General features: G+C 45.1%; 1 protein-coding gene and 1 long non-coding RNA gene across 2 annotated transcripts in view; one reads left to right on the top strand and one right to left on the bottom strand.

Moving 5' to 3' along the window:
- LOC146042576 (branched-chain-amino-acid aminotransferase, cytosolic-like) overlaps window positions 1-27,301 on the bottom strand; it is a 42,000-nt gene that overhangs the window by 12,520 nt on the left and 2,179 nt on the right. Inside the window, exons 2-4 of the mRNA XM_083162631.1 lie at window positions 8,168-8,245; window positions 7,491-7,691; window positions 5,584-5,694 (exon numbers count right to left, since the gene is read on the bottom strand). Coding sequence (XP_083018757.1) covers window positions 5,584-5,694; window positions 7,491-7,691; window positions 8,168-8,245 — 390 coding nt within the window. The remainder of the gene's footprint in view (window positions 1-5,583; window positions 5,695-7,490; window positions 7,692-8,167; window positions 8,246-27,301) is intronic.
- LOC146042577 (uncharacterized) overlaps window positions 12,509-27,301 on the top strand; it is a 39,048-nt gene continuing 24,255 nt past the window's right edge. The window contains exons 1-2 of the long non-coding RNA XR_014463925.1: window positions 12,509-12,685; window positions 23,637-23,795. This is a non-coding gene — a long non-coding RNA (uncharacterized LOC146042577). The remainder of the gene's footprint in view (window positions 12,686-23,636; window positions 23,796-27,301) is intronic.

The following is a 27,301-nucleotide window of genomic DNA, read 5'->3' as shown; positions in this document are numbered from 1 at the left end:
TTCTGGTGGAATTTTGGTGGGTGCTATGTCGCATTAGCAAGACCCCCCAAGCACCAATACAGTGGAACCCCCCCACAAGTGACCCCATTTTGCAAAGTACACCCCTCAGGGAATTCATCTAGGGGTATAGTGTACATTTCAAACCCCCAGGGGTTTCACCAATTTTGATACAAGTGGGCAGTGAAAATGAAAAATTACATTTTTTTACACAAAAATGCAGTTCTGGCTCAAAATTTTTCATTTTCAGAAGGTATGAAGGAGACAAAGCACCCCAAAATCTGTGCCCCAATTTCTCCCGAGTACGGCAATGCCTCACATGTGACCAAAAAATACCATTTGGGTGCATGGCAGGACTCAGAAGGGAAGGAGTGATTTTTGGATTTTGCAGCTCAGATTCTGGTGGAATTTTGGTGGGTGCTATGTCGCATTAGCAAGACCCCCCAAGCACCAATACAGTGGAACCCCCCCACAAGTGACCCCATTTTGCAAACTACACCCCTCAGGGAATTCATCTAGGGGTATAGTGTACATTTCAAACCCCCAGGGGTTTCACCAATTTTGATACAAGTGGGCAGTGAACATGAAAAATTACATTTTTTACACAAAAATGCAGTTCTGGCTCAAAATTTTTCATTTTCAGAAGGTATGAAGGAGAAAAAGCACCCCAAAATCTGTGCCCCAATTTCTCCCGAGTACGGCAATGCCTCACATGTGACCAAAAAATACCATTTGGGCGCATGGCAGGACTCAGAAGGGAAGGAGTGATTTTTGGATTTTGCAGCTCAGATTCTGGTGGAATTTTGGTGGGTGCTATGTCGCATTAGCAAGACCCCCCAAGCACCAATACAGTGGAACCCCCCCACAAGTGACCCCATTTTGCAAACTACACCCCTCAGGGAATTCATCTAGGGGTATAGTGTACATTTAAAACCCCCAGGGGTTTCACCAATTTTGATACAAGTGGGCAGTGAAAATGAAAAATTACATTTTTTACACAAAAATGCAGTTCTGGCTCAAAATTTTTCATTTTCAGAAGGTATGAAGGAGAAAAAGCACCCCAAAATCTGTGCCCCAATTTCTCCCGAGTACGGCAATGCCTCACATGTGACCAAAAAATACCAGTTGGGTGCATGGCAGGACTCAGAAGGGAAGGAGTGATTTTTGGATTTTGCAGCACAGATTCTGGTGGAATGAATGGTGGGTGCTATGTTGCACCAATATAGTGGAACCCCCCCACAAGTCACCCCATTTTGCAAACTACACCCCTCAGGGAATTCATCTTGGGGTATAGTGTACATTTCAAACCCCCAGGGGTTTCACCAATTTTGATACAAGTGGGCAGTGAAAATGAAAAATTACATTTTTTTACACAAAAATGCAGTTCTGGCTCAAAATTTTTCATTTTCAGAAGGAATGAAGGAGACAAAGCACCCCAAAATCTGTGCCCCAATTTCTCCCGAGTACGGCAATGCCTCACATGTGACCAAAAAATACCAGTTGGGTGCATGGCAGGACTCAGAAGGGAAGGAGTGATTTTTGGATTTTGCGGCTCAGATTCTGGTGGAATGAATGGTGGGTGCTATGTGGCATTAGCAAGACCCCCGAAGCACGGTGAAATTATGAACCTAATATTCCATAGATGTGTGGTATATTTTAAAACACTCCTTTATACATAGGCCGGGTTTGTCGGGGCAAGTGTCACACTGGAAAATAGTTTGCTTTCTTATTCCCTTTTTATAGCAAACTTTGCACCTTTTTTGTGTCCTGCCCTTTTTTCCAGTGGAGGGGATTTCATCAGGAAAATGCTGCCCTGGTACAATACGGGGGCCAGTACTAGAAGTACTGGGGCCCTCTGCCTGCTGGTTCCCAAATATTAGGCCCTTTATGACTTCCTCTTGAAAGTGCATAAATGTCCCCCTCTGGCCGGTAGAACGGAATAGCACGTAAGCGTTATACAGTGCCATCTGGATGATATACACGGCCACCTTCTTGTACCAGATTTTTGTTTTCCGCAGGGCACTGTACGGCTTCAGTACCTGATCTGAAAGATCCACTCCGCCCATGTACCTATTGTAATCCAGGATACAATTAGGTTTTGAGGTGTGGGTACTGGTACCTCGTACAGGGACGGAGGTGGTACTGTCTCCGTGAATTGTTGTCAGTATAAGGACATCCCTCTTGTCCTTATATTTGACCAACAACATATTTTCGTTGCATATTCCCCTGCTTTCACCCCTTCTCATTACTTGGGCAATGTGCGTTTTTGGGAGGCCTCTTTGGTTCTTGCGCACAGTACCGCAAGCTGCTGTACCTCTTGAACCAAGGGCCTTAAACAGGGGGATGCTAGTGTAAAAGTTATCCACATAGAGGTGATAACCTTTATCCAGGAAGGGGTGCACTAAATCCCAGACAATTTTCCCACTAACACCTACGAGGGAGGGGGGGCATTCTGGCGGTTGAATTCTTGAATCCTTCCCTTCATAAACCCTAAACCTGTGGGTGTACCCTGAGGTGCTTTCACACAGTTTATACATTTTTATGCCATACCTTGCCCTCTTACTGGGAAGGTACTGGCGGAATTTAACCCTTCCTTTAAAATGTATAAGGGACTCGTCGATACAAATAAATTTTTCAGGGATGTACACCTCTTCAAATTTGGCACTGAAATGATCAATGACCGGCCTGACTTTGAATAGCCGGTCAAAGGTGGGATCATCTCTGGGTGGGCACTGTGCATTATCGGTGTAATGTATAAATTTAAGAATTGTCTCAAATCGAGTCCGGGGCATGGCCATACGGTAAAATGGAGTACTGTACAGAACATCTGTACTCCAATATTGCCTAATTTCTGGCTTTTTTACTATGCCCATATGAAACACCAGACCCCAAAACGTCATCATCTCTACTGCATCTACAGGGGTCCACCTAGCAAATGATGACGTGGGGTTTTGAGCAATAAACTGCTGGGCATATAAATTAGTTTGGTCCACCATTAAATTTATAAAATCATCAGAGAAAAATAATTTGAAAAAGTCAATTTCTCTGAGACCTGTGGAATCAAATTGGATTCCTGGCATGGCCAAAAACTCAGGAACCTGGGGCTCAAAATTGTCTGGTGGTGGGGTCCATACTAGATCAATTATTGGGGGGGGAATCTCAGCTGATCTACGGGGGCGTCTTTGAGGGGGTCCCTCATCACCAGAGGAGGAAGAGGAGCTTAAGACGAATCCTTCAAATTCCCCGCTTGCATCACTGCCTGTGTCAGAGTCAGAGGCAAGCATGGCATATGCCTCCTCCACTGAATACATTCTCCTGGATGACTGGGAGGACATTTGGGAGGACATTTGGGAGGACATTTGGGATGCCATTTTTATTTTTGTGTTACTGGTAGTGAAATGTTTCAACACGTGTATAGTGTAGGGGGGGGTACAAACTTTATTTCAACCCGGGGGATATGTAGTGTGTATGTAGTGCAGAAAAAAAAAAAATACTTTATACCAATAAAAAAAAAAAAAAAATGAAGGGGTTAAAAATAAAAAATTGAAGGGGTTAAAAAAAAAAAAAAAGGTCCTGCGCCAAAAATTGAGCACAGATGTTGGTCAGTAACGTCTGTCACTGAACAGCGCTCAAAGGCAACAGGAATCTGATCAAAAAAAAAAAAAAAAATAGATCAACCCTGTGCCGAAAAAGCTGATCAGTGATGTACGTCACTGATCGGCGCACAGTGGCCACAGGACACCCACAAAATCAGTGTGTGTAAAAAAAAAATTAAAAAAAGACCCCACAGCACTCACAAAAAAAAAAAAGGTGATCAGTGATGCGACACTGATTACCAGTGAGGGACAGCAGGTGCACAACCTTTGGTGCAACTGACAGTGCAACTGGCAGCAACTGACAGGTATATATATAAAAAAAAAACCTCTGCGCCCCCAAAAAGTTGCTGATCAGCACAGATATACTGATCAGCACAAAAGGGGGGGTAGCAGACACAAAATATACACTCTCTATCACTCTCTGTCACTATCTCTCTCTATCTCTCTATCTCTCACTATCTCTCACTATCTATCACTCTAGGACACTGCAGCAGCAGCACTGACAGTTATATGTATAAAAAAAAACCTGCACCCCCAAAAAGGGGGGGTAGCAGACACAAAATATACACTCTCTATCACTCTCTGTCACTATCTCTCTCTATCTCTCTATCTCTCACTATCTATCACTATCTATCACTCTATGACACTGCAGCAGCAGCACTGACAGTTATATATATATAAAATAAAACCCCTGCACCCCCAAAAAGGGGGGGTAGCAGACACAAATCTCTCTATCTCTCTACCTCTCACTATCTATCACTATCTATCACTGTATGACACTGCAGCAGCAGCACTGACAGTTATTTATATATAGAAAACCCCTGCACCCCCAAAAAGGGGGGGTAGCAGACACAAAATATAGCTCTCTCTGTCACTATCTCTCTCTATCTCTCTCTATCTCTCTCTATCTCTCTCTATCTCTCTCTATCTCTATCTCTCTATCTCTCTATCACACTGCAGCAGCAGCAGGAAGTCTCAGGAAGTCAGATCCAGGAAGCGTCCAGCACGCTACAAGCAGTGATAAGGTGATCAGGTAAGGTATTTGCAAGGATCAGGTAAGTATTAGCAAGGATCAGGTCGGTATTCACGGCAGGCAGGCACGGTGACCGTTCTGCACGCTATTCCAGACCGGAATGGCGTCTGCAGCGCAGTCACCGTCAGTTTAAATGTCGCGCCTTGGCTGTGATTGGTCCGTGGGTCCCACGGACCAATCACAGCCTTGGGGGCAGGTGGGGTGAGGGTGGGGTGAGGTGTCATCGTCACCGATGACCCCCTCATGCCCCCTGACGCCCGGCGGTGATTGACACCTGTGTTACCGAGCGTCCGATTCGCTGGTAACACAGGAAAACGCTGTGAATGGCTGTTCACACTGAACAGCCAATCACAGCGATCGCCGACGGGGGGGCGGCATCGCAGCCCCCCCTGGGCATGCAGGGACATGTCTGCTGTCAGGGACAGCAGACATCGTCCCTCTGTCACTGCGTCTCGAGACGCAGTGACAGTTTAAACTCATGACGTACATTTATGCCATGTGTCGGGAAGTACCTCCCGGCCATGACGTAAATGTACGTCAAATGTCGGGAAGGGGTTAAGCAAAATCGAATCGAAAACCTGTCAAAATCGAAGCGAGTGTACACCCTTTGACACGACACAGGAGCGCGCATTGCAATCAAATCTGCAACAAATGTAGAAAAACCATTCGATGCTCATTTGATTTTCGATCTCACCGTGTGTACCCTCTATTAGATCAAGGGAAATAACAGAAAAACCTCTTATATCTTATAATGACAATGTATACATCTATGTGTTATGGTGGGTTCATGTCCTTTATACAGTAGTTTGGGCCCTTCCTCAAAAATAATTGTAGGAACTATAACGCTCCAGTTTATTGTCCAACTCGGGATCATGTGAATACAACTAGACAGGTAGAACATTATATGCTTTATTAAACGTTCTTCTACATTTCCTACGATAGATTGCTTATACTTACAGGTAGAGACGTTCTCAGTGCTGTCCGGTGCATTCTCGCCATGTTCAATGTGGGTCGAAAAAGACGGATTTGATTATCTTCCCCTCTGAATGCTTTCATACCCTCAAACAGCTACAAGAATAAGACCAAATAAATTAAGGGTGCAGATATGGCACCAGATGTAATAGCCTCTGGATTCGGTGACCGTATGGGATTTTTGGATGAACTCGGATTTTTCTTTAAAAGGGGCAATGGCTTGCAAGTCATGGTTTTGCGTTGCAAATGATTGCCCCTTTAAAAAACGTCCGCGTACAGCCAGCATACCGAACACAGAGGCTAGTACATCTGGCACATGACATTTATAGTTCAAGTTTCTCCTGTGTTTGGCTCAGAAATGTGCAGCCATTTACTGTAACCCAGTAGTAAGGAGATTTAGGTATGACAACGGTTGCTGGGGTCCTTAGTAAACATATGAGATATTAATGCTGCTTTCACACCGCAAAACCTGCTTAGACCAGGTAATTAAAACTTTTTTTTTTTTTTTTACGGGTCAGAGCAAGTTTAACCCCTTTCACATCGCATGTAAATACCTGGTCTAAAGCAGGTTTGCGGTGTGAAAGCAGCGATGGGGATCAGGCACCAGAGCCCGCACCTAAACTGCCAGCAGGAGCTCCTGCACTGCAGGCAGGGAGGAGATCTGCAGGACGCTGGAAGGGTAAGGGTAGGGGGTCTGACAGGGAGCAGTAGCTGATCTGCTCTGAGACAGCGCAGTGCATATTTAATGAGCCGGACACTCATTACATATGCGCATGTGTAATGAGCAGCTGATTACATATGCACATATGTAATGAGCGGCCGACTCATTAAATATGCACTGTGCTGGGGACCAATAGTGTTTACTGCTGCCTGGGTACCGTTTCAGTCCCGTTCAGACAGCAAAAAAAAAAAATAGGTTCTGAAATGGGTAAGACTCTGCATTTTTACAGTTTCCAAAAACCGTTTTTTTGGAAACGGTAAAATCACTCTGCACCTTTCAGACCGCACATATTACCGTTTTAAAACGGTTAAAAATCGGCAAAATACCGGTTTTTTTGGTGCAGTCACAAAGGGGCATCAATGTCACACTGGTAAAACAAAGCGGAGTTGGAGGGAAGGATCAGTCTGCTTCTCTGTGGGAGGCTGGTTATTATATTTATCAAGCCCAAATCTTTTCCAATCCAGGCTAGGACCTGGTTAACACGGGTATGGGAGACATATTAGGTCGACATGCATTGGGTTGACCACAGAAGGTTGACGTGGCTTACGTCGATGCATAAAATATGTTGACATGGCTAAGGTCAACAGGATTGGAAGGGCAATGGCTAGGTCGACAGTCAAAAGGTTGACATTTTCCACTATTTTTTATTATCGACAAGGACACCGTCAAAGTGTACCGCTGTGCTAAACATTCTCCAGGCATGGTGCTTTGCTATGCTTGGCACACCCTAGCGGATGGTAGGGCATGAAGTACCACCTGTGGGCACATGTCAGCTAGAAAACAAAAAAGTGAAAAATCCATGTTGACCTTTTGACCGATAACCTAGCCATTGTCGACCTAATGCTTGAGTCGACCTAGCCATGTCAACCTCCAGTTGTCTACCCAATGCATGTCGACCTAACAACTGTATACCATTAACACTATCACTCCACAATCCTGTTCACTATTAAAATCAGAGAAAACCTTTCTTTCACAGTCAGAAACTTGCACAGCGAAGACCATAAGGACTCTGCAAAATGTTCAGCAGAGCTCTGTAAAATGCACCACAACATGGTGTAAATGTAACAAAACATTTGTATTATTATATATTAATAAGGTCTCATGGAAGGATGGGTATTAGTGCGCAGTGTGTAGCAATTAGCAATTTCAGTAAACTGTTACAGCAACTTACCTCTACGGAGTAGTGCAGGGCAGAGGTGGCAGGGTGAAGGGAAAGGTTTTGGAAGGGCTTAATGTGGGGCTTACCCCAGCCTTTCTCACTGTTCCATTCAATAGTCAGCATATGGTCTGTGAACGTTTTTCCAAATAATAACTTTTCCACAGGCAGCTTCTCTTTCGGCTGTTTGTTTAATTCTATTTGCAGGTCAGAGGCCTAAAGTGAAAGGTGACATTTGTATCAAGTAATAACATTATATTTAATATGTACAACAGTATGGCAATGAAACCATCTTACTTATGTGGCTTTGGTTCACTCATAAAGGGTAACAGGTTGGTAGGATGCCACTAAACACCTGTAGGTTATGCTGGATGCAATGCTTCTTTGCAGATTTGCTTAGCCTGTATAAAGTACTGACTAGTAATAGTTTTAATCCATCAATGAACAGAATGTCACAGTGCTTAGAGATTTACTTCCTCTATATAGCATTGTCTGACAGATCCAAGCTTGCCAGGTATTACTTTTATATAATAATGAAAAATACAAAGTATAACTAGGTATCATAGCAAATATGAAATAACTTGGGGGAGGGACAATAGCAATATAGGCATCTCAACTGAAATAAACAGACATCCAATAGTACATATCACACAAGCCGTCCTGTCTTCCCTGACTGATGAAGCGTTCCTCACCTTGAATGTAGTGCTTGCAGCTCTCCATGTGATACTAGGCCAACTGCGCGGAGCCGATACCAGCTGTTTTCCCAAAACCTATTGAAGTAAGGTTCAAAAAAGTATTAGGAGAGATTGTATTCAAATGATGTATATTTGTAGATTAGTTTGCATTCCATTTCAAGTAGAACAGAACATGACTAGGCCTTTGCACTGGGTATAACCAGCATGTCAGCGGTGCGCTCTTTTTTAACCAAAGTATTATTCCGTTTTCAGGAGTTCTCACATTTCAATTGTATCATGAAGGTCAGCAAATGGTTACTCGTACAGGTAGATACAGTATATAGTGGACTGCATTTACAAAAAGGCACAAGGCACATTTTCAAGCACCTAGATTACCGGTTCCCCAACTTTCTTGAATCCCGGCATCCCAGAGAACGCCAAATGCATTTCGGACCGACAGGTCCTTCCTCAGCAGCGTCCTGCTGAGGAAGGACCTGTCGGTCCGAAATGCATTTGGCGTGTCAAATGCATTTTGACTCACTTGCGGGATCCACGGCTCTAGCCTCTCTCAGTATCCGGATCTGGAGGGACTCTGCACCTTGGACTTATTCCTGTGACCGCAGTTTGCCTAGAGCGATTGTATCAAATGCTTTTATCATCATCCAAATTGTAACTGCACAACTATATTAAAACATACCTGTTTTTAAAGTTACGCACTATTCTTCTTTTATTGTGTCATTTCATATACCCGCCACCACTGAGAGGACGTGGTTAGTGGAGGATTTAAACTTCGGAAATTCTACCCTACATGGGATCATCATTGGTAACTTTTCCTTTGATTTCTTTGTGACATTCCACACGGATTTATTTTTGGGAACACCATTAGCGCTAATTTAACAGTTTCAATTTGTCTTGTATCCCCTATCTAAGGTGTTTATTGAATGTCACCCTAAACTGTTGATAAGCTGCTCTTGGTTTTTGTTGTGCGCACAAGTCAAAGTACACCCCTCAGTTCATTTAAATTGATGCCAAAAATAGCAACAAGGCTATAAAGGGGCCGCCCTTGTTATATACGACCAGTGTGTGTGTGTGTTTACTGTTTCTACTGAGCAGAATGAGTCTAGAAATGTGCTTTTTCAGTGAAGTGTTATTGGAAGGTACATTGGCCCTTATTCTGATTGAGTCGGATGGCTCAGAGTGCGGCCGGACAGCCGATGGTTGGTGTTTGCGCATGTGCAGAGGCGTATCTGCGCACGTGCGAACGCCTCACATGTACGAACACGGCGTGAGGTCCGTACAGAAAATAATCATACGGAACCATCCGAGCAGGGGGTGGAGAGGGGCGTGAAGGGCTGTTTGGGCTCATTACCATATGCGTACACCCCGCATTTCATGGCCGTTCCAATGAAAACACTGGGCGTACGTATGGTAATGCAGCCGTGACGCACGTGTGGGGGGGTGGACAGCTGACATAGCCGGATGTCAGCTGCCCGCCCATATCCCTGCTTTCATACGGAAAAATGTCCGAGTGGTCTGGAGCACTCGGTGCTGTCTGACCACTCGGTCCATCATTCGATGGTCGGCGACCATCGGAGGATGGGGGAGGTTCCCACAGATGGAGGAGGTGTTCACATGAAACATCCACTCGCAGACCGGTTAGTCTGCATTTTACCGCATTCGGACGGTGAGAGCGATCCCTACGATAGGCGGGGCTGAGAACACTCAGTTCCTGTCCGAAATACCGATTCAACTAGAATAAGGGCCATTGTGTGACGGAGATCAGCTCAGAATTGCTGAGAATACAACTATTTTTGTGGAGTGAAACCAGGTTAGTGTCCTTCTGCACAACAAGGAATGCATGTACTTGTGTATTATAGCGGCGCCCCCGATGTTGGTCGTGCAATGTTTTTATCGCATCAAATGCCATACAACCGATGGCATGCGATGCGACGCGATTTTACACCACTATTCGATTAACAATTGTACAAGCACCCTAATGGGTGATTTTAAGCACCCTAATGGGTGCTTACAATGTAAAATGCACCACTATGCCACCCCCCACTATAAACGTGAACCCGAAGAGTGGCGAGCGCAGCGAGCCCACGAGGGGCGGCGGTACGCGTCCTACGACCTTTTCATACCCCCACTATCCACGTCGGTGTGGAGTTGATTTTATATAGTGTGGCGAGCGCAGCGAGCCACTGAGCCCGAAGCGTGGCGAGCAGACGCGTATACCTGTGAAGTTATGCGTGTCCGCTCGCCACGCTTCGGGCTCGGTGCGCTCGCCACACTTTAGAAAATCAACTCCATGCCAATGTGGATAGTGGGGGTATGAAAAGGTCGTAGGACGCGTACCGCCGCCGCTCGCCACGCTTCGGGTTCACGTTTATAGTGGGGGGTGGATTTAACATTGTAAGCACCCATTAGGGTGCTTTTAACATTGTAAGCACCCATTAGGGTGTATTTAACATTGTAAGCACCCATTAGGGTGCTTATACAGTTTTTAATCGCATCCCATCACATTTTATGGCATTGTATGCCACATACAATTTTAAAATTGTATGCCATTGTACAACATCACGCGATATCGCATCGTATGCCTTATGGTATACGATGCGATGGGCGCCGCTTTAATACACAAGTACCAATGCAGCTACAGCCCCGCTCTAATTCATTTTATAATGGTCTACTTCATAGTTAAATTGCTTCTGTATTTATCAGCAACATGTCACATAATGACCAGTGCAAACGTTGGCTGCTCTACACATATATTAATGTGCATTGGGGGCAAACAACATGTCACCATAGAGCAGTGACAGTGTTCTGGGAGCTCCAGACAGCCCCCTGCACACACCGCCATCTTTCACACAGGTGATTTACAGCCAGCAGTAGCCATGGTGACAATCAAATCACTAAAGGGTAGATGTATGGTCCATGGCAACCAATCAGCTGCTCTGTAGAATTTTACATTATGCAACTTACAGATGTTACTTCGGTGTGGATTGGTTGCCAATGCCATGGGCCACTTCTCCTCTGGCTCACTTCTCCTCCCTTATCACTGCTTCATACATCCACCCCTAAGGGCTGGGTTACATATAGCTGCCAAGCTCCTATGCATCCGCCCACACATTAGCGACTGGATTTTCGGGAAGAACACATACATTACGGTGTATGTGTTCCCACAGTGCGATGTGTAACATTACAAATCCGGTAGACAGTGGCCGGATCCCGTTCTGCAGGATGCGGCCACACCACTGTGTGTGACCCTACACAGCCTCCTTCCGGCCAAGCGGGTCACGCTGTATGGGACCCCCTTGGCTGTTATGTGTGGCTCCAGCCTTAGACATTGTAAAGAAAATGTATAAAACCTTTTAAAAAGAGTGATACGTTGAACAAAACAACCAATCAGCTTCTAAGCTAGCATTTATCCAGTATCCTATAAAATGGTAGATCTCAGCTCATGGGTTGGTATGGTCAAATTATCCACTTGTACACGTCTCTCCTCTTTCAAGGGCTTGATAAATCTCCCCCTATGTCATCCAATCAATGTTTCAATCAATGGCTATATCTTGGCGCCCTAGCCAATCAAATAGGCTCAGCAAGAGATAGATCTAGCCAGGACTTGCTTTGCAACACAGCTATTTGGTATTTTGAACAATTAAACCCATTTGCATCGCTCATTCCATACAAGTTCTACTTTGTTTACTGTTATGTTGCACCCAATAGGAAGCTTCCCAAAAACCAGCAACAATAGCAGAGGACAAGTGGGGGTTTAGAGCACACAGACTTTGGAATGCTACAGAAAATGTAGAAGACAGTCTTAACAAAAAGGAAGACAAGCAGCGCAGCGTAGCCCTAAATGGGGTCACGAGTAGCAGGGCCTCAAAAAAGTTCTACTCGGAAGGAAAAAATATATATAAAAAATAGAATGTATTTGTTTCAGACAATACTTTAATGTGTGTGCTACTGAATTGCAACTACAGGCTATGCAAGCACAAATCTGGGGTATTTTCGATCTCTGTAATAGTGTGGAACAGCTTCGTATATGTGAGCTTAATAACACTGCTGGTGATTTAACTACTACTGGAAGGATTTGTCCTGATTTTCCACAAAGGGATTAACAGGACTGCATTAATTATCATACTGGCAGCACACTGAGGTAATGTCCCACTGGCAGACAGGGTACAAAAGGCAAATGGCTGATTTGCATTCTGCACAGCTCAGCAAAAATAGTGGCGTGAGAAGCAACCCCTGGCATTCAGGCCCCTCCTTCAAGGTGGGCTGTAATGGGACGGTCCCCATCCGCACCAATCCCAAAGCAGACTACCTTGACAGTTGGCCCAGAATACTGAACTTTGGACCTTAAAAATTGACAGATAAACACTGCCATGAACAGTTATCTCCACCAAACAGACCGGAGGCATTTCTCTTGGCATTCCCTGCAGAGATGATGGAGAGGCATAGACGTAAGCATTACCTACTGATCGGCAGTGTTTAATACACAGCTTTGTCTTATGAGGATGCCACACAAAGGAGGTGAGTACATAATATTTCAAAGGACTTTTAAGTTTGAGGCAGCTCAAGTGTTGCATAAGTATGTATTCCATATAATTATTAGGACATTAAATGTCACAAATACTACTAAATCCTGATAGAAATCTACTTATTTAGGCATCATATGGGCAGTTACCTGTGCCTGTTCTCTTTAATGTAAAATATATATTGTATATATTCTGTAGCATATCCTCCCTAGAATTAGTCAATGGGACGTTCTTCAGGTCACGGTTTAGAGATATTTAAGCCTTTTAAAAAGTACCTGCCACATCTGCAGCAAATGGGCCCATTTCGTAATTATGATATATGTAACACACAAACTACCCCTGTATTGCAGTTTGTTTTCTATTATCTAATATTTAAGGTTGCAAATGGGAAAAGGGGTTAGGGGGCACAAAAAAATTGAATGTGCCTTGGTAAGAGGTACAGTGGAGAGGGATAGAGTACTAGTTAACCAGCTGCTGAATTAAAATGTTCAAACTCTGCCTATTGGCAGTTAGGGGCTGACTGAATGGTATCTCTCTCCACTATGGGGTCAATGTAATAAGCCTTGGAGAGTGATAAAGTACTGCTCCTAACTGCCATGTTCCAGGCTGGGTTTGGAAAATGAGTTAGGAGCTGGTTTGTTGGCACTTTATAACTCTTCAAGGCTTAGTACATAGACCATACTGTTTTGAATCATGGAGCCCTATAACAGGGGTTCTCAAACTCGGTCCTCAGGACCCCACACCGATCGCTTTTTCCAGATCACCCGGCAGGTGCATTCATTACTCATTGACACATTTTAAAAGATCTACAGGTGGCGATAATTATTTCACTTGTGATTCTTTGAGGAGACCTGCAAAACATGCACTGTGTGGGGTCCTGAAGACCGAGTTACAGAACCTGTGTCTTGGAGAAATCTGAATATTTCTTCACGGCACCCCTAGACCAAAAGGTTCCCATTGAGAAATTCTGATTTAAAAAAAAAAAGGATTACATTAAGAAAAAAGCGTTTATAGGTCATCCGTAGCTGGTTATGTAGTGAGGAACAGGATTAATTTCTGCTTATCTACATATAAACAGACGCAATTGGCATTGACCACAAATAATTTGAACTGCTTCTGCACCACCAACCCAAGACACTCCACCAAGTGCAATGTAGCTGTAGCACCCAGTTTGGGAACCAGTGACATAGACCCCTTCATCTCTTTCCAAGCCTTAGTACATACTTCTCTCAGTGAGCAGGATTATTACACAGACCGATCCAATAGTAATCTCTAGATTAAGAAACTTTACAGTTTAGGGATCTATATTCTGTATGGAGTCCAAAATATATTCAACCTCAGAAACTTTTCAGGGTTCACTTTTAAAGAAGAGCAGTACTAGTACTCAGTGCTTTGTGGTAGTTTTTTCCCCCAAAAAGGCTTAGAAAAGTAGCAGACTGCAATTATCTTACCAAACGCAGTCATTAAAAATATAAAATAAGGAAATAGATAGGAAATAGCTGGTTAGCCATAGCATTTATTCCAGAGTCCTCTGTGTAGCACCATACAGTAATCCTAACGGTACTGTCATTGTGACCAGTCTGTTCCAGTGTATCGACATATACAGGAGTCATGCCATCAAAGTGTCCAATGCATAAACTTCCTTCTGATATCAAATAAGCTTATAGCCTACACCAAAACTGATCTCATGTACTAAAACCTCATTTGCAGCAGGTGACTCCAGTTCTATTAATAGGTGTGAATGTACAGGTGTGTGTACATACTGGTTATCTTTATTACTAAACATTGATATGCCAAGTGGTCTCATTGTTAACCAATGCGCTCCTGCAAAACACTGTAGTCCTATACACATATTAGACTGAGGTGGGTGCTCGCTGAAAGCTGCTACAGCCAGAATGGTCTTCTCTGAGAAGAGCTGCGTGAGTTTAGCCCAAAGGGGAAATGGCACTCAGATTATACCGTAAGATCCTGGGCCAGATATATCCAAGCTTCAAAGAGTGATAAAAAGGAGAGTTATGAACAGCCAGCCAATCAGCTCTTAACTGATAGGTTACAGGCTGGGTTTGAAAAAAAGAGGTAGGAGCTGATTGGCTGGTTGTTAATCACTCTGCATTGATCTCTTTTTGAAACTGAAAACATCTGGCCCATAGTGTTCACTCTAGCAACCTGCATCTTTCAAAACCCGTGTATTTCCTCTTGCCTGCCTGGCATGCCACTCTCTGCTGTGGTGCTTCAAGCACAAATCCGGTCTGCATATCAATGCTGAAATACAGATGACATTGTGCTAGAAGCACCACAACAAGAGAGCAACACTCCAGGCAGCAAATAACTTGAGCTTTAAAAGATGCAGGGTGCTAGAATGAACACAAAAATATATTTATGAAAAATATTTTTGGATAATGAAAACGGGCTGAAATCACGCAACTTTGCTGCGGTATCAGAAGAGAGTATTCAGCATAGTGCACACTTTGGCCCTGAGCCACAAATTGCTGCAACAGTTTTAGTGTGTTTTCCGTAGTTGCACATTTCTGAATAGCCACCTCCCATAATGAACCCTTTCATCTAAACATAGGTGATGTACACAAAATACTATAAGTATTCAGAGTATGATGCAAATGTCCACTTACTGCTTAATATACATAATTCATGTATGCCAGTGGTTCTCAACCTCGGGCCTCAGGGACCACCAACAGTGCATGCTTTGCAGGTCTCCTCACAGAATCACAGGTGATATAATTAGCCAGTGAGTAATTAGCACACCTGTGTATCTGTGAGGTGACCTGGAAAACGTGCACTGTTGGTGGTCCCTGAGGACCGAGGTTGAGAACCACTGATATATGCAGTGCTTTTACAGTAGCTGCACATTGCCAAAGTTGGTTTTTAAGGCATCCTAACAGGAAAAGTTTTAAGGTTATCCATGGTGTAGGAGCACAAATGGTGAATCGATATGAAGTATCCAGTAAGTTACCTGAGGTCAACAATGTCCATAAGACTTGGGGGACAATCCTAATAACCACAATGATCTTGCAGGTGCGGATTATCGCAGCAGCAGACACACATACTGTATGGTGAACCGTTTACGCACAGAAGTGCTTGCCAACCCATAGAGGTCAGAGCAACTTTGGGGCTGGTTTTCAGTCGGCGAAGCTGCCATTAATCAAGTAAATATACCAGAGACCACAAACAGGGTGCCAAAGCTCCACTCCTACTCTATATATGCTGCTGTTGGCAGGGAGCCGGTATCATGGGCAGCTCTGTATTAGCTGACAAATAGAAATGAGACAGATTCTACGGATGATCAGAATCAGTCTGACTCTTGTCTGGTATTAGCCACGGAAACTAACAAAACTGGAATAAAAGCGGAAGCTTTATTGAGATGGATGGTTCTTTAGATGGATGTTTTATATTGATAAGTAATTCTCTATAACATCTCTTCTTCTAGTAGAGAACAGCTGGTTTCAGCAACTACTCATACACTTAGAAGTACAGATGTGTCCTCATGCATCTAGCCTCAATACAGCATACAGTATGAGATGTCTGGCGTGGTGTCCATTTTTTCCCCCCTGAAAATGCATCTAATGGGGCCCGCACACGGTGACATGTGGTAACGAGAGTTCAGAGCGATGCTAGATGTCGCTGAGCGATTGGTCAGGGTCAGTGTTCTCCGGGGAGAACACTGGCCAGAACGATTATTATCCAGCATGCCGCATAGTAATCGCTGGGCGATAGTGACGCGCAGGGCCACATTTCGATATTGCCCCTACAAGGAGCGATGTAGGGATATTTTTTAAGTGATCTAGTCAGATTGCTCAGAGAATGCCTGTATATTGCTACGTGTGTAGTCATGCAACTAAAGTCTAATTATCCTGATATAGGACACGTTTATTGTGTGTAACGGAGTCCGTATACAAAGCACAACGAAACTTGGCATGAAAAACTGTCTACAGCCGCTGCATCATAGCGCGGGGTATACAGATTCACAGCTTCAGTTGCACACAGATACACAAATGCCACATATCAGAATTAATCATTAGGTGTCTCCCAGTGTGTGCTATGATTTGGGCGCATTGTCAACAAAAGAAGCCTGACGCTAGCAGAGTCTCATGCGTTCTGGCACGCTGAGAGGAGCTGGTTGGTGCAGCAATGATGTACAAGGACACATCTGTAGACACAGGCAGGAGAGGAACAGTGCATCCCTAGGCCCAATAGCAGCATTTCTGTCATTTCCAGCAGAAGGTACCCGGGGAATGAATGAAGGCTGCGGTTGCCTGGGAGCGTGCTGCCAGCGTATACTGGGCGTCCCCCAGAAAATGCACTGGCCGTTGGAAGGGAGGGCTTCATCAGCGGCCTCCTCCCCACAGCCTTCACAATGCTGAGTGAGCCCTAGCTCACTCAGCGCTGTGAGCAGGGGTAAAATCATTCAATGGTAAATGATTTCCCCCCTGTGTGCAATGCTGCAGGGGGGGGGGGGGGGGGGGCAGCTACCTGCCCGGTGGGCTCCGAACTCTTGCGGGTTCTCATGAAGTCTATTAACCTAACCTACTAGTTTTTCCATTACAATATAGAAACAAAGTAGAACACTCCCACCTACCCTCCTATGCTGTAATTACATGTGCAGCTAATGAGACACAGGCATGGAGCAGTCTCTATAGATGGGTGTGGACCGTATTGTCGACAGCACTTAGGTCAACATGTGTCAAGGTCGACATGTTTTTTTTTTTACTTTGGTTTCGACATATTGACTGTTGACCCTATGATCCATACCCGCCATAGAAGAGCACTCTGTAACCATGAGAGACGGTTGCTGGATTGACACTCTGAATGTCAACATACATTAGGTCGTTGACTAAAGGTTGACACATGAAATAGCCTTAAACAAGCCTTAGGTCGACAGTCAAAAGATCGACATGAGTTTTTCACGGTATACCCTGCCATCCACTAGGGAGTGGAGGGGGAATGTAACGGTGTGCCGAGCAATACGGTGTCCATGTTGACATGTCGAAATTCAGGACAAAAAACGTAAACTCATGTCAACCTTTTGACCTAATGCATGTGTTGAGCTTCTGACCCTGTCGACCGTCATGCAGTCAACCCTATGAACCATATCTATAACTAGGATACAGTGTGCTATTACAGATAGAGGCGCTGGTGCACAGTGAGTGCTGTGCTAGCTTGCATTATGTTTCCTAACCCTTTGAGTGCCAACGTTGCTGTGAGAGATTCTCAAAATACCCGCTACAAATGCTCACAGCGGCTGTCCTTTTAGTATAAATAAATACAAACACAGACAAGTCAAATAACTGAAGAGACATGTTTGCTGCTGCTGCTGCTAGGCATTGAATCTAGACTGCAGATGTAAATATACACTTACAATCATGATAGGGCAAAAAATAGGCACATATGCTGCCGATGTGGAGGTGACTGCATCAGTCCTGCATATGGGTGTAAATGCACTAGATTTGTCTTATCCATATTTTACACATACTTGCCGACTTTTCATCTCCCCTTTGCGGGAGACCAGGGAGAGGGCAGCTAATTAGGGGGCGTGGGAGCTCTCAAATGTAATTTGGATAGCTCCGCCCATGGACATGCCCCATTTACGGCACAAAAATGGGGCGTGGCCATGGGCGGAGCTATCTAAATTACATTTTTAGATGGTACCGTAGCACTGTTTAAAAGAAGGAACCCTATTAAAGAAAAAATGGGCGCAGAGGGAGAGAAGCAGGAGGGAGGCACGAAGCAGCCAGCCGCTATATTACCATCTCATCTGCGGCGCTGCCTTCTGCTGCTCCTGCTCCGATGGCTGCCCCCTGCCGCTGTAGGCAGTGTAGCCACTGCTGACAGATCCCCGGCGCACAGTCGCGGCACTTTGTAATTAGCGCATGCGCAGTCACCTTTTTTTTTTTTTTTTGCCAGACGGGCTAAAAAACCGGGAGGATACCTCACATTACCGGGAGACCGGGAGGAAGGAGCAAAAAACGGGATACTCCCGCTAAATGCGGGAGGGTCGGCAACCCTGATTTTACACCTATTTTCCTATGTCCCACCTTCTCTTATGTCTGCCTATCTTCTTCCTGTCCACCATTGTCTAATAGTCTGTTCCCATCACTCCATGCCAGTCTCATCTCATGATGGGTATACGATAGAGCAGGGCTTGACAAATTTTTCTAAAATCTAGGAGCCAGGACAAAAGTGTAGGAGCCAGACAAACTAAATTGCCCCCCAAAATAAAATTAACAACCCTGATTGTCCCTTTCTAAATTTAAAAAATAAAAAACCATCTGCTCATTGTCACTATACCAGCTCCTGTGCGGACACCTGATGAGGACGGAGCTGAACTCTGCTCAGCTATGCGGGCAGGTAGTGTTCACTCTAGGATATTTTTTAAGGCTGTGTGCTGACCACCAAGCAGGGCACATTATACAGTAATAATGGGTCAGATGTATTAAGCTTTAACAAGAGATAAATCCAAGGGTGATAAGGAGAGATAAACGTCCAGCCAATCACCTGCTAACTGCCATGTTACAGCCTGTGTTTGAAAAAAGTCAGTAAGGAGCTGATTGGCTGGACGTTTATCTCGCCTTATCATTCTTGCATTTATCTCTTGTTCAAGCTTAATACATCTGCCCCAATGCCCCAGTAGTGCCATGCTGCCAGTAGTGACACAGATATAATTATCCCATAGTGCCATAGCCATAATTTGCGCCGCATTTTATTTTATTTAGTTTCTTATATAGCGCAGCATATTCCGTTGCGCTTTACAAAAGGAGACAGTGATACAACAAACTGGGTATTTACAGACAGTCAAAAGGTGGGAGGGCCCTGCTCTCAAGCTTACAATCTTGACACACATATACACACCTGTATAATGCCCCCGGCAGTGACACATACAGTGTATAATGCCCCCAGCAGTGAATCATAGTGTATAATGCCCCCAACAGTGACACCCATATAATCCCCCCTGCAGTGACACATACAATGTATAATGCCCCCAGCAGTGACACAGACATAGTGTACCAGTAATGCTCACCACCCCGCCCTCTCCTGGGCCCTTATTCTGGTTGGTGCGGCCGGAGCCGCACACGGTGCTCCGGCCGCACAAACCAATCCCCGCCCACGAGACGGATCGCCACGGCCGTCCGTACACGGACGGCTGGCGATCCGCATAAAAATGGTGGGGCGTACGCCTCCACCATGGTGGGAGCTGCCCCCTGCATTCGATGGTCGTCGACCATCGAAGGCAGGGCCGCACGCCACAGCAGCTCCCGCAAGCTGAGACCACACGGACAATCGTCCGTGTGATAGCTTGTATGGGGGCTGAGAGCTGACATCCGGCGACGTCAGCTTTCCGCCCCCATCAGTGGCGTCATACCCTGATTAGCATGCATACGCCCCGCGTTTGCATGGGAACGCCCATGAAACGCGGGGCGTATACATAGGGAAATGAGGGTATGAAGCCCCTCACGCCCCTATACGCCCCCTTTGCGGCGGACGAAATACGTCTGCGGCGAATGGGGCTGCACATGCGCAGATTGACCTCTGCGCATGTGCAGACTAAAAACATCGGCGGTACGGCCGCACGCGGGCCGTACCGTCCGATTCAGAATAAGGGCCCTGGTGCTGATGCTCCAAACTTATGTTAGGGGAGAAGCAGAGATTGCCCCGACAGCCATCTGAAATATGGAGCCCACTTGTTAGCCAATCACTGACCCCGGATGCCGGCACCTGACCTCCGATTGGCGGGCGAAGCTGCGTTAACATATAGAATACTTACACAGCCGGCTGTGTGTCCCCCATGCCGCAGCAGACTGCTTGTCTGTGGTCAGCCATTGCAGATGCCAGTCCCAGCATAGGGGATCACCCCGCTGAGGTCTCTTTTTAACAAAGTCAGTGCCCTCACTAGGTAGGGGAGCGGGATTCAAATAGCCGGCCCCTGCACACAGCGCAGGAGCTGGAGCAGTGACTGTTACTGACACCAGCTCCTACGCTGACAGTGACACCCGCAGCACTCCGCTCAGCTATGCGGGCAGGTGGAGCGGGATTCAAATAGACGGCCACAGTGCAGGAGCTGGAGCAGTGACGGTTACTGACACCAGCACCTGCGCTAACACCCTTGTGAGGACGGACGGAGCAATGTGCGTGTTGGGACTGGGAGGGGAGAGGAGGGGTTGGCGCGGAGGTCCGGATCTCCGGAGTATGCTGAGAGGGGGGCGGGCCAGCCAGCCAGCCAGTAATACTTACAATCAGCAGGAGGGCGGACATTTCGGAGTCAGAGGGTATTTATCATTGGATAGACAGCAAATAGATCGACAAGCATTAGGTCGGCATGCATGAAGGTCAACATATAGGAAGGTCAACAGGGTCATTAGGTCGACAGTCAAAAGGTCATGGGGTTTTGACATTTTTCAGTCCCGAATGTCGACACAGTCAACATGGACACTGAAACACTCAGCACACTATTCTGCCACCATGCCCTAGTGGATGGTAGGGCATGAAATACCGCCTGTCGGCACATGTCAGCTCAAAAAACAGTGTAAAAAACAGTGTAAAAAACCAATGTCGACCTCGCAACCTAACCCATGTCGACATACTGCATTTGTCGACCTTGTCCCATGTAGACATCGACACCTGTCAACCTTCATCCACGTCAACCTAGAACCCTGTCGACTTTGTTGCCTGTTGACCTAATGACTGTCGACAATACGACCGTATCCCAAGTACATAACAGTAGTATTTACCATAAATCACATACAGTGAAAGGGTCTTTGGTAGGACCCAGTGCAATGACAACATTATTTATTTATTAACAGTTTCTTATATAGCGCAGCATATTCCGTTGCGCTTTACAAAAGGAGACAATGATACCACAAACAGGAAAGGTAGGAGGGCCCTGCTGGCAAGCTTACAATCTTATTACTGGTTCTGATCCCAGCCATGCTACAACGCATGCACAATCATCAGATTGCAAATGTGCGAGCACGGTGCCAGGGAAGGGTCATAGGTTGACACGATGAAGGTCTATATATATTGTGTCAACCACTAAATGTCAACATGGCTAAGGTCGACAGGGTTGAAAGGTCAACGCAAGCATTAGGTTGACAATCAAAAGATTTCCATGAGGTTTTCACATTTGTTGACCCACTATCAGTGGACTGCATGCTCTCGCCATGCTTCGGGCACGGTTCCTCGCTGTGCTTGGCACACTGTTATATTCTCCCTCCACGCCCTAGTGGCAGGGTCTAATACAGACTGTTTTCGGGGGGGAAAAAACATGCAAAATTCATGTCGACCTTTTGACTGCCAACCTTCCCATTGTCGACCTAATTCACATGTGTTGTCCTTCCACCCCTGTTGACCTAGAGACCGTATCCCATTCATTCCCTCTCCCAGAAAATATTGCCTAATGTAGCCCATAGACTGTGCTGCAATTATCCAATGGGGCTGCACTAAAGGCCCCATACACGTATGCGATTTGAGCTGATTTCACCTGATTCCAACGGATCGGGCTGAGAGATCAGATAAAATCATCCCAAATCGCAAGCGTCCAAAATCCCATCCAGTAGGACTTGCTCTCGTACACATCGGATTGGAGGTCGGACCTACCTGCATGTCTGACCTTCTTGGACGCCCTCCCAGCAGTGAGGAACAGGGTCACATCACATGCAGAAGGACCCTTCCGGGCAGTGCAATGGGGATCGGATGGCCATACACCGATGCAACTTCTCGCAGTAGTGTATGGTCACCTTAACAATGGAAATTGGGAACCACAGCAGATATCTCCGGTATACCTTGTAGTCTCCTATACTGACAACAAGAGGCTGCTTAATATTTGCAAATAACCACCAGAAATGGCTATTTGTTTTCATACCCTGCAATTTATTATTTTATAAATATTCTCCTACACGTGCAGCAGGATCACAAAACCTCTACAAAAGTTATACATTTGTGGTGCTGGAACACAAGAAATGCAGTACTTTTTATTGAAGTTTCTGCATTTAGCACCCGTGCTGGAAAACCCATTGAATATAAAAGGCTATTGAAAGGAACAGAATGCACTCACACGCCACTTGTATTCAGAACACTTTTTTTTTCCTCCAAACTTTATTTAGCCATGGGCACACAGACAACGATAAATACAGTGGCAAAAAAACAGAGTGCAGCACAATAACTAAAAGCTTCATCTATAAAAACAAAGGTTTCTGATTAACAAATATGTAAATGGATGGGGTTAGTTAAAACACAAAGAGCGAGGACAAAGAGGCGCAGAAGGTAGCTTTTCCATTCTTCCTATGGCACACATTTGTAAGCAAACTCAGATGCATACAGTATCATATGCAGCCTGTAACCTCATATCAAACGCATGCTGAAATGCATAGCCAATATATGCATATTAACATGCAGTTTGCAATGCCAGCTTCCCACAGAAATGAAGATTAAACCTGTCCAGTCCTATTAAATAATCCACACCAGTCTGACAAGTGACACAGATTAACACAGAGAAAATGGTAAACAAGGTCTTATGTAAAGTGTATCAACTAAACAACTAATGTTAAATAATATATGTCCCTGCGGGGCCTGTTAACACAATACTAATAGGATGTGCACACGGTGCGATATGGCTTCCGATGCTGCCGATATAGTGAACATCGGAAGCCATATCGCATGCTGATTGTGTGCGCCGATGCGCGCTCAAGTGTGAGTGAACATCGGCAGTCAAATAGAGAGGGCAGCCAAGACTATATAGTGCAGATCTGCACTATATAGTCAAAATTGTGCCCCTCCATGCATGCAGTGCTATGCGAGTCCCGATACGATCTGATCGTATCGGGACTTGTATCGCATGGCATATCTACCGTGTGTACACACCATTATTGTAAAAGTTCATTGTACTGTGTTCACGTTACTGTAAAAACGGCCACAGTTGATCTCTCTCCTTTTGTTATTAGCAGAGAAATGATGCAGAGGATGTTTCTGAAGATGAAGGCTAAACAACAATAAAATGCCAAACCTAGATTACACAAAAATCGGAGACAAAACAAAATCCCTCTACTAAGGCTGCACAGAATGCTCCCATTCCAGACTCCTCAGATGGAATGCGCATATCAGTAAGTATAGGACACTGGAATTGACCCTCGTACATTCGGGTGCCGGACACTTTCCCGACAGTCATAACCACCACACTTGGGGTCCTGACGGCCATCGGGTATTCTCCCTCGTGGGGGTCCACGAACCCCATAGAGGGGGAATAGAATAGGTGGCGAGCATAGGTAGGTACTGTGCCGGCAACGGGGCTTTGTTGCGCTTGCCCCACTGTCTGAGTCCGGCCAGTCGGGATGCCGACGTCGGGCCCATATACCACACCCGTACATTCTTTATCACACGGTTTTGCCATTTGACAGGTTATTGCTAGACAAATGTAAAAGAGGGAGGGATGGAGGGAGGGAGAAATAAAAATCCCGCATTTATAGGTAACGTCCCACCCCCTGGAGCCCTCCGCATTATGTGAGAAGGGACAGAAATGCTCTTCTGAAGGTCAGAATTTATAGAAGGGTTGCAGAAGCGGTTTAGTAATTGGAGACACAGGAAGTCACTGCCTCCTTTCAGTTAGGTGATCACAATACCCCGGCAATGCAGATAGAAATCTCCTCACAGGTGTCCTTCCCAAGATGGAGGTTTCCATATGTCCCTGCATTTAAGTCCCACAAGAACGCTATTAACATTTAAATGTCATTTATAAGTACTTTATAGTACCAGCATTTTAAAAAGTGCTGTACAGAGAATATTTGTCATGCCCGTAAGTCCATGTAACATTGAAGCATAGTTTAAATTCCTTGACACACAAGTGTACACACACACACACAAAATGAATGCTAGTGAGTATGTTTATGTGTAGATCTCCAGAATCCTAGTCTAGTCTATCAGTACTACTCCTTTCACATCACAAATGCCGGGTCGGACCCTGGATTTGGACACAGGCCCGTCTCAGGAGTGACCCAGCAATTGTGAGAAGCTGCCCTCAGCGACCAGGCAATAAGCCGAGTCGCTGACATCACATGAGGGCGTGGCGTCATGGGAGGCGGGGTTAGCACTTGGGTTTCCCGTTTACACTAACCATCAACCCGGGTCTGACCCAGGTAAAACCCTTCTTTTAACCCAGGTTGGAATGCCTGATTGCTGGATCGGGCTTTTCCTTTTGGCACTTTTACACTGCACAGAGACCCGGGTCAGACCCTGGTTATTTTTGCAGTGTGAAAGGGGTATTAGTTTTCCATAGCATACAAAAGGACCCCATGCAAACAATGGGAGAACATACAAACTATACAAAGAGGGCCTTTATTGGAGATTGGACTCATGACCCAGTGCTGTGAAGCAACAATGCTAATCACTGCGCCAACTTTTTAACAATGTTCTCTACACTATGTAGGGTATGAAGCCGTGATAAAGGAGGAAAAGTAGGCCAGAGAAAAGGGGGCTCATGGAAACCAATCAGTTGCTCTGTATAATATTATGCAAATTATAGATGTTCCTTCAGTGCTGATTGGTTGCCATGGGCCACTTCTCCCTTATCACTGCTTCATACATCTACACCTCATTGATTAGGCTTACACATAAATGCTATAATAAAGCACTTAGATTCTAATTACTATGGCATACAAATAAGAAATAACTTTTGTTGGGTTAATAATTAAACAGACCTGTGAGGAAGCACAGAAACGCAGTGCCCTCTACTGTCCTGGACAGCATACCTTTATTACCAGTTACCCATACTTCAGGAAAGATGGTTGCTTTTGTGTCTACTTATGGTATTGCTATCAAAACATTGGCAGTTTCTTTACATTAAAAGTATGATACACAAATCCATACCAAACAGACCTTGCTTTCATTGTCTATCTTGCAGTATGTTTATTATAAATAACCTGTCATTTACTTTACTGATCAGTGCATTACATGCTGCAAAAGCTGTAGATACTGTTGTTAATAAAGCGGATTGGCAGACCCCTAGCTAGGAGACATCCATTGACAGCAGCTGTGAGGTTTACATTCAATGTTCTTATTGACTGGCTGGTTTGTCCTCTGCCACATCTGGGATTGCCCTACATTGACAGAATGTATAGCAGGAAATCATTTGCTTATTCCCATTGAATGGTTCTAATTACTATAGCAAACCCGAGGCACACCTATAAAGATCTCTGTGCCACCTCAGGATGTCATGGCACACAGTTTGGGAACCACCGTTCTAGTCTATCAAATTTACAAATGACTCAATTCCCAATGTAATAATGTGCATGTACGGACATGACAAAACAAATACATGAATGAAGCTGCAGTATACACATCAGCTCCAGACTCTCCACATAACCGATCTGTGCAGACATTCTTTTCAGTGCTCCACGGGGATATGGATCATTAGCTTGACGAACTTTAAAGTCAACATACATTGGGTTGACCACTGAAGTCAACACAGACAAAAGGTCGACAGGGTCAAAAGGTCAACATGGGTTCTATCAATTTTCTTGTCCCAAATGCTGACATAGTTGGCATGGCACCTTATCTGTGCACTGCTGCACTCGCCATGTTTCCGGCAGGATGCATCACTACCCTCGGCCCACTATTGCTGTCGGCAATGTCTGCTAAAAAAAAAAAAAAAAAATGAAAAACCCATATCAAACTTTTGACTGTCGACCTAATGCTTGTGTCAACCTTTTGACCCTGTCGACAGTTTGTCTGTGGTAGACAGTGGTCGACTCAATGTATGTCGACCTTAATGGTGTCAACCTAACGACCGTTTCCCCTCCGTGGTTAGTCTTGCAATCCCAGCAGACAACCAATGCTGTGTGGTGCCTAAGAGGAAGGGGGGCAGGAGGACCAATGAGAAACTGCAATCACAGATACTGTGGCACCCGATTGGTCCTCCAACTCACACCCATTGTAAGACCACTTTGGGTGGTTGTGCAGCTTTAAGTTACAAGTCACATACTGATAATAAGGGACAACACAAACTACAAGTATCATTTGCTACCAAGTAATGGCAAATCTGTCACGTTTCTTAGTTGTAAGAAATAACATTAGAATTTGTCTATTGCACTGATTTTTTTTTTTTAATATTAATTTGTATTTCTCAAAAAAAAAAAAAAAGTTTCTATAAATGGTCTGAATAGAGGACTAAAGTATTAATAATACAGGGTTGGTTCAGTACCAAGAGCTGTCAGGTGTGTAGCGTTCTCTTTTTCATTCTAGTTTCCCGTCAGGCCAGAGTAGGTAAGACCACAGCTTCCCTAACCTCAGCCACATATCAGTCATACTGTCCCAACATCATCTGTAAGATGTTGATTCTGGTGGAAACAGGTGCGTAGTGTGATAAGATTTCAAAGGGCAGAGGTGTACAGTGATTACATCAAGCCACGGAAACAGGTTCAGGTTTGGTGCACTGATAATGACAACACAGACTCGTCCTGCCGGACGCTGATTTTCAGCTGTTGATATGCCCTTTAGCCATAGAAATTTGGTCACACTACGCACCTCTATCTGACCATGTTTTTGCCAGCCCCTCCATTTTACGCCTGATGTTAAGACAGTATGGGGTCCAGATTCCCACAAAATGCTCATTGCT

Source organism: Crinia signifera, chromosome 19 (genome assembly GCF_055691185.1).
Source record: "Crinia signifera chromosome 19, ASM5569118v1, whole genome shotgun sequence".
Classification (NCBI taxonomy): domain Eukaryota; kingdom Metazoa; phylum Chordata; class Amphibia; order Anura; family Myobatrachidae; genus Crinia; species Crinia signifera.
This window is presented reverse-complemented; position numbering and strand designations above follow the sequence as displayed.